We start from the raw sequence: 8,284 nt of genomic DNA on the forward strand, positions 1-8,284 counted from the left end.
CTAATTAAAACACGATCAAGTAGTTGATCCCAACATTAAAGCAATTGAGCTCCAAATCTATAAGGTTTTTTGCTTTCATTCTACTTTACCCATTGCATTGTCCCCTTGCTTTTCTCTCTCCACTGTTACTTATAGTATTGCTTCCCATATTAACTCCAGCAACTAACTTTTCTCTCTCCACTGTTACTTATTGCTTCCCATATTAACTCCAGCAACTACATTGTACATGTCATCTTTATAATTAGGAATAACATCCTTCTCTAAATCACCACTTCCTTCCTCCAAACTTTCTTCTTTATTAACATTAACATCCTAAGTGCTTTAATTCACAGTATTATCATCAAGTAAAGTTTTGGAAGATATAGTCCATTTATAATGTAAAGTCACAATAAAAGTGTTGAATATTCTATCAAACTTAATGTAAAATGATGGTTTAATCCCAGCATGTCTAAACTTGTTAGACTATTTGATTCATATATAAAAGAAATATAAAACATCAAATGCAAAAACCATATAATACATGCTAAATAGTTTAAGAAACATGATTTTCATTATAACTTTTAAGTGAAATCATTGTTTACTAAAACTATAATTTTATATTTTATGGTTTTGCCCCTCCATTAAAAAAAATAATATTACTAAAGGTATATATATATATATATATATATATATATATTCACAAGTTTCATAAGTTATTATTAAATTGATTGGAAACAAGTAATTGTTTTTTCATTTTAAAGGCATCATGAAACAACCAAAATATCACTATAAGTAAAATATTTTAAAATTGACATCAATGGACAATTTTATATTTTCACAATAATTTTTTTTTATTATTATCAATTCAACTAAGACAAAATTGGATATTTGACCAAAGATATATATATATATATATATATATATATATATATATACATTGAAATGATCAAAATACTCTTATAAACAATAAATTTTAAATTGATTTTAAGGGTTTTTTTTTTCTCTTCAAGTAATAATTTTTTTTGTTATTATTATGTCAACTTAGAGGGAATCTGGTATTTAAATAAATATTAAAATAAAAAAATACGAGGGAGCATGTGGTGCACTCTCTAGTGTGTATAAAGAGTATGCGCCCTTCAAGCAATGCGTACAATGCCTCTCAGCATTTAAAAATACTCTTTCACCATGTCATTAAAAGAGTTGTCACGTTTTTTTTTGGTAGTGTGATGTGTGTTGGTGCTAGAGTTTGGTTTATTGCCAATAAGCCTTCTTCTTTTTTTCTCTCTCTCTTTCCTTTATAATTACAATTTCACCTTCTTAATTGCTGATATTTCAACTTTAGTCTTTATTTATTTTATTTTTTTAACTCTTATGTGACAATTTTATTTATTTTCAATTTTATTCTTTAATCTCAATTTGCCATATGTTACTTTTTCGAATTTAATCTTCATTTATTTGATTATTTTTCGAGTCTTTTGTTGAATTGATTTTTTTTTTCAATTTCAACTTTCAATCAAAAATTTATTTTTATTATTATTTCAATTTGATTTTTATTCTTTTGGTTGTTTTTTTTTTGCCCCTTTTGTGTAATTACCTTTTTTTCAATTTCACCGTTCAATAAAAAATATTTTTTTTGTATTTCAATTCTTGTATTTTTTATTTTTTATTTTTTTTGATCTTTTATGTAATTGATATTATTTTTTCAAGTTAATATTTCAACATTTAATAGGTTAAAAATTGAATTTCATGATTTTTTCAGACATGGTGCTTCTGGTCTCATTTTTTGAGTCATGGATTTGAAAAGTTAAGGTGACTTGGATTTTTTTATTTATCATTTTTACTTAATTTTTTTTAGCTTTGTGGTTTCTTACATTTTCTTTTCTATCAAATTATTCGAATCTCATAATCTAAATTACGAGTTTTATGGGTTAACTCTAGTTAACTTGTCATTGATTTGTCATGCTAATTCAAATTGACTCGAGCTGATTTTTTTTTATTCTTTTATTAAATTTCATGTATTTATATTTAATGAGATGAAAATTGAGTTATATCATTTATTTTTTATAAAAAACATTTTTTTTTTCATAAGTTATTGTTATTATTATTATTTGATTAATTTGTTATCATTACCATATTTTTTTTATTTATCTAATAAAATAAAATTAACTTATTTAATTTAGTTGAGTCTTCAGCAACTTACATTATATATATATATTGCTATTTGAACATTATTTTTAATAGGAAAAAAACTCTTGGGTCTAATGCATGTCAACTCCGGGAATATTAAAAAAATGTTCAATAAATGGATACTTGCAAATGAAAAGTAACAAATTTTTTATATTATTTATATATTTGTGATAGATAGTAAAAAGCTTAGTAATATTTAGTGTTAGTTATTTTTAAAAAATTATTTTTGATATTATTATAAATATTTATATATATATATATATATATATATATATATATATATATATATATATATATACACACACAAATGGGCTGCCATCCCGGACACTACCTTCTTGTCCTCTAGCACCGCTTTTCGGGGGAAGCATCTTTGCTAGAACAGACCCACAGAGTTACTTTCCTAAATTTTACAATCTCCCTCTCTTTCCACAGCTGTTTTTTTCCTTGTTTTGGAACTGCCTTCTCCTCCTCAACTTCATGTCTGCCTTCACCCTTGTTTCAGAGCAATATAAGCATGAGACGACGATGACGAAATAACAGTTTCCAACAACAATTATTTATTAAAAAATGAAATCAGTTTGCTCCACCGAAACACAATATCAGAAGGACACCATACACTCACTGCCTGAAAAACTTGCGCCAGAAAAAAGAAAAAAGAAAAAACTAATATATATGTTCTCTCTCTCTCTCTCTCTTCACGTGCTGGCGATGAACTAATCATGTGACCTCCCTCGTCTCTAGTGTTTTGAGCATGCAGACAAGAGAGAGAAGAAGGCCTGATCACCTCCCTCCTTCAAGTCTTTTTGACTTTTGAGTTTCATCTTCACTTCGACCTTGCCATTGTCAGTGGGATTGAAGTGGAGATGGTATCGTTATAAAGCAGTTGCAGTGTCTGGTGGTAGCGATCAAAGAAAGAAGACCCCAACTTCAAGTCAGTCAACCTCCATTAAATTTACACAATCTTCAACCTTTCCTTCCCAACCACTTCTTTTACGCCCCACTAAAATAAATGAATAAATGTTGATTTCATACCACTGCTACTAGGCTAGTTCTTCTGCTACTCTGTATTTCTCTTATAGGAAAAAAGGGATAGTATAGTCTGTCTTCCTGTAATAATGGGCTGTTTTCAGTCCAAAACCGCCCATCTAGCTTCTCCTGATCTCGACCCTCCTCTCCCTGAAGAAGCCAAGCCAGATCTACCCGCCAATGACCAACCTGACTCCCAAGAAAATCACGATCAAGACCAACTCGTCCCTCCCTTCAGGGAGTTCTCCTTGGCCGAGCTTCGAGCCGCCACCAATGGATTCAGCAACGATTTGATTGTATCCGAGAGTGGAGAGAAGGCTCCCAATGTGGTTTACAGAGGAAAGCTCAAGAGCAATAATAATAACAATACTCACAGGCTTGTTGCTGTCAAGCGTTTCTCCAGGCTCTCTTGGCCTGACCCGAACCAGTTTCTCACTGAGGCTTCTGGTGTTGGAAAAGTTCGCCATAACAGATTGGTCAATTTGATTGGGTGCTGTGCAGAGGGTGACGAGCGCTTGTTGGTGGCTGAATACATGCCTAATGACACTCTTTCAAAGCATCTTTTTCACTGTACTGCTGCCGCTACTTCTAAGAGATGATATTGTTTGGTTACTCTTTTTTTTTAACGTTTTGGGTTTCTTTCTTCTTCTTTTTTTCCCCTTTTTGAAGCATCTTTAGAATCATCTTTTTATTTTTATTTTCATTTTTGAAAAATGATTTCTAATGATCAAGTTGCTCTGTTTATGGCAGGGGAAAAACAGCCTTTGCCATGGGAAATGCGTGTTAGAGTTGCTTATTACATTGCCCAAGTGCTTGATCATTGCAATGCCCAGAACCGCAAGATTTACCATGATTTGAATGCCTACAGAGTTCTTTTTGATGAGGTTACTTAGCATTCTCAAACTTGCTTTCCTGCCCTCTTGTTCAATGTGCCACGGTTTCATCGAACAGTTTTAAATTAAAGCCTGGATTTTTTGTTCCATGCAATCCTTCCGTGTGAAAATGGAACAATATAAAGTCTCTAATAACTGTGTAATCTTTATTGATTCTCTAAAATTACTTTAGGTATGCATATTAACCTGTGCAATAATCTTGTCGAATACAAAAAGATTAGAGTTGTGTGCATTACCTTCTACTTGTTATGACTATTTTTGCTTACCAACTCTCTCTACTTGTTCATGTCTTCGGCATTTACCTATCATCTAATCGCACTCATCTAACACTATGCTCATCACTCTAATCTCTGTCACATTATTGTGACAACTGACAACCACTACCGTCCATGATTTTTTCTGCGGATGCATAATGTGTAGTATGGCATGTCATTGTAACCTGGCAAAAATGTCAAGAATTTCTCTACGTTATTTGCTTGAATTGTATATGCCTCTGTAGTATCCTTTTCATTTATAGAAGTGAAACTCTCCAATTATTCTATATCTGTGTTTTCCTACCTAGTAAAATACCTACATGTTTACACAAACTAATTTTCACATTGCCTTTAATAACTTATTCTGAACTTTTGTGGTCTTTTGTTTCACGTAGTTTCTTCTTTATGCCAGGATGGTGACCCCCGATTATCTAGTTTTGGCTTGATGAAAAATAGCCGGGATGGGAAAAGCTACAGCACAAATTTGGCTTACACACCGCCAGAATTTTTGCGAACAGGTGCATTCTTGTAACCCAGCACTGAGGCAGATCAACTCTTGGAAGTCTGCACCTTCCAGCATATGATGTGGGGTGTAAACTGCAAGGATTATTAAGCTAGAAATTAAAATATTAATCTGTTGTACATAAACTCACTTTTGATTGTCCTTCAGCCACTGAGTTTATGTAGTGCATTCACATCATCTAACAAGTCAAAAACAGTATTGAATCCTATCCTACTGACATTGATTTTGAATAAAAATCTTATCCATGCGTTTCATTCTTTTAAAATGTTCTCAAAATATTGACATTTCAGGAGTTTTTTTCTTTGTCAGTACTGGGAAGGAAAAGCGTTGAACCAGTCTTCTACGAATGTCTGATTTTGATGATACTAAGAGATTAAAATTGTGTACTTACATCACGGTTTCTGATTGGATGCCCAATTATTGCAGGTAGGGTCATCCCTGAGAGTGTGGTATACAGTTATGGAACTGTTCTACTGGATCTTCTGAGTGGGAAACATATCCCTCCAAGCCATGTATGTTATCTTTGTAACTAATCCTTATCTTTTTGAAACTATTTGTTTTACAGTGGCATCCCAATACCTGGATCTATTTATGCCTTCTCCTTCCTAAGCAAATATAGCGTGTTACCATATGTGAATTATTAATTCTGTGATATAGATCAGCTAGACTTCATATTCTGACATTCTGACCAGTGACTGGTCATTTGGTGTTTATAACTTGGAATAATTATTTCATATGAGATTTGTTTTGCCAGGCATTGGACTTGATAAGAGGGAAGAATTTATTGTTGCTGATGGACTCATCCTTGGAAGGACAATATGCGAATGAAGACGGAACTGCTTTGGTTGAACTAGCCTCAAAATGTCTACAGTATGAGTCCAAAGATCGACCTGACATTAAGTTTCTCCTTACAGCAGTGGCCCCTCTCCAGAAACAAAAAGAGGTCATTTTTCTTTGATCTTATTATCAATGGGAAACAGGTCTTTTATCTATAATGGGATAGTTGTACTTGTGTTGTAGCCGTACTAATGCAGACTTTCAAATTGGTTCTTCTAGGTTGCGTCTCATGTGCTAATGGGTCTATCTAAAACTCCAGCAGCGCTGCCAACCATGCTTTCCCCACTTGGAAAGGCTTGTGCAAGGATGGATCTTACTGCAGTGCATGAAATTTTGCTTAAAACAGGCTATAAAGATGAAGAAGGTGCAGAAAACGAGGTGGGTTGTGGTGATGCATGATTTTCTTTGTTTTACGCACTTTCTATTGTTTGGTAACATAATTTGGCTTCTTTATTTATTGCCAGTTGGTTTCGCTTAGTTTCCTGTACTGTTTTAATATAATCAACCCTTTGCTTCTTCATGTTTCTTTTGCATGTTGCCGGCATTAGACGTCCTTATTACCATCATCTAACTCTCTGTAAATCTGTTTCCTTTGAAGTTGTCATTTCAAGAGTGGACACAACAAGTACAAGATATGCTGAATACAAAGAAATTTGGGGATATTGCTTTCAGAGACAAAGATTTTAAAAATGCCATTGAATATTATACAAAGGTATCTCCCTCTCTATTGCTTGCTTCATTTGTAGTAAGTCGTGTTATAACTAGTATTGCATGCTTGATTTCTATCTAAAATGAATTTTAATTTGCATGAAAATTGGACTTTTGAACTTTTGGGTTCCCTTGTTTTATTTTGCTGAGTGGCATGGATGGTTTGGTTCCTTGTTTACCATGCCGTGGAGCATCATGTGTAGAAAAATAAGCTGAGCTAGCCAAAAAAAAAAGTAACTTGCTAGAGGCCTGTGAACTACAGGGCTAAGTTGACCAACATTTGCCAATCAATGAGAGATATGAAGATAAAAAGTAATAGGGGCCAAATCAGATACTTGTTCCAAAGATGGGGATTAAACTCAGTGTACCCTCACCATCAATTAACTTCAACTCTATTATAGTTTTGTTTGGACAGCTCCAAATGATGCACGATGACATTTAGTTTAAACCTAAAAATTATTATGATTTTCTTCTTCCAACTTTAGTTTCCTTTTTCAAGGGCACTTCCATGTGAATGTCTCAGTTCCATAAGTATAATCTAGATCTGCATAATGTGCTAATGCTTTTGCAACCTAGAAGCAGCTGCGTGCCACACAAAATCCCCCAAGTGCGTCTGATAATGGGTTTCAAGCCCACCACCCTTTGGCAGCCTGGGTTGCCTGCATGTTTTTTACTTCATCCAACCCTGTAACTAATGCACGTCCTTCTCTAGCTTAAGGTAACCGTTAGATATCCCAAACTGAACCCTATCATCTTAACTTCTAACCTACACCATTCCGGAAGGAGAATTAAGAAGTGAATGATGGTTATATTGCCATACAGTGCGAGCCTCAAATGTCAGCTTGGCTCTCTGCAAGTTATTGGGATGGATGTATTTAGCATCATTCTGCCTCTCCAGTGTCATCTATCTTGTCTAAGTTGCACAGCGTGTCTGAATTTTATAACCATCTTTTGTTTTCATGCAACTTGTTCTTCGTGTCCTCGATCTTAATAAATACTGACCATTTTATTTAGTTGTGAATTGTGCTCTCCTAGTTGAAATATTATAATTACCATAAGTCTGCATGAGTTTAATTGATATCGTCATCTTTGGGAATGCAGTTGGTATCGATGATGTCTGTTCCTTCTGGTACTATTTTTGTGAGGCGAGCCTTGTCGTACTTGATGATTGGCCAGGAAGAGCTTGCATTGAGAGATGCAATGCAGGCTCAGGTGTGTTTGCCGGAGTGGCCCACCGCATTCTACATGCAAGCTCTGGCGCTGTCCAAGCTGGGAATGGAAAGCGATGCTCAAGACATGCTTAATGACGGGGCCTCATTTGAAGCAAAGAAGCAGAACAGCTGGCGCATTTAAAATTATGAAAGCCCTGCTGTCGTGGGCATGGGTTTGGGCGGCAACTGGGGAAGAAATCTTACGAACATGTCGAGGGCACTTATATTTAGGAGTGGATGTTGCCTCCCTTTTTTCAGAAAACGTAGTAATTTTCCCACAGGAAAAACAAAAAACAGAATATATATAAAAAACTTAATTTAGATGAGAAGAAATAAGTAGAGAAAACAGCAAAGCTAGAGCCAATCCCCTTAAGCAAGCGGCCTAGCTGCCTACGTAGCGTGTGGGTAAGAACGAAGAAGTGTAACTGTTTTGGCATGCGAGCCAATGCAGGTGGCGGCTGCGGCAGCAGCAGCAACCGGATGATGATGGATTGAGGAGACTCGTCAGAAACAGCAGTAAACTATGTTGTCAACTAGTTTGAGGTGAGATAGACGAAGAGAAGTGTGAAGAGGTTCTTATTGTTCTGCAGACTGCTTGTGCTTGATAGACAACCACCACAGCCAATGAATGAATGAAATATAGTGTTGAGAACATTTTTTGTTTTG

General features: G+C 34.6%; 1 protein-coding gene across 3 annotated transcripts; it reads left to right on the top strand.

Annotated features, from left to right (window-relative positions):
* Window positions 1–2,546: 2,546 nt before the first annotated feature.
* LOC105115230 (probable serine/threonine-protein kinase At4g35230) lies at window positions 2,547–8,284 on the top strand. Of its 3 annotated transcripts, none has more exons than XM_011012076.1 (9): window positions 2,547–3,762; window positions 3,943–4,076; window positions 4,752–4,857; window positions 5,289–5,374; window positions 5,617–5,805; window positions 5,919–6,077; window positions 6,298–6,411; window positions 7,509–7,766; window positions 7,813–8,283. In XM_011012076.1, the coding sequence occupies exons 1-8, from the start codon at window positions 3,282–3,284 to the stop codon at window positions 7,758–7,760; spliced, it is 1,521 nt and encodes a 506-aa protein (XP_011010378.1). In that variant the 5' UTR covers window positions 2,547–3,281; the 3' UTR covers window positions 7,761–7,766; window positions 7,813–8,283. The 3 variants fall into 3 exon arrangements, 2 of the variants coding, with proteins under 2 accessions (XP_011010378.1, XP_011010377.1); XR_840293.1 differs by having other exon boundaries at window positions 2,548–3,762; window positions 7,509–7,826; window positions 7,882–8,284; XM_011012075.1 differs by having other exon boundaries at window positions 2,548–3,762; window positions 7,509–8,272.

Source organism: Populus euphratica, unplaced genomic scaffold (genome assembly GCF_000495115.2).
Source record: "Populus euphratica unplaced genomic scaffold, PopEup_1.0 scaffold653.1, whole genome shotgun sequence".
NCBI classification, from domain to species: domain Eukaryota; kingdom Viridiplantae; phylum Streptophyta; class Magnoliopsida; order Malpighiales; family Salicaceae; genus Populus; species Populus euphratica.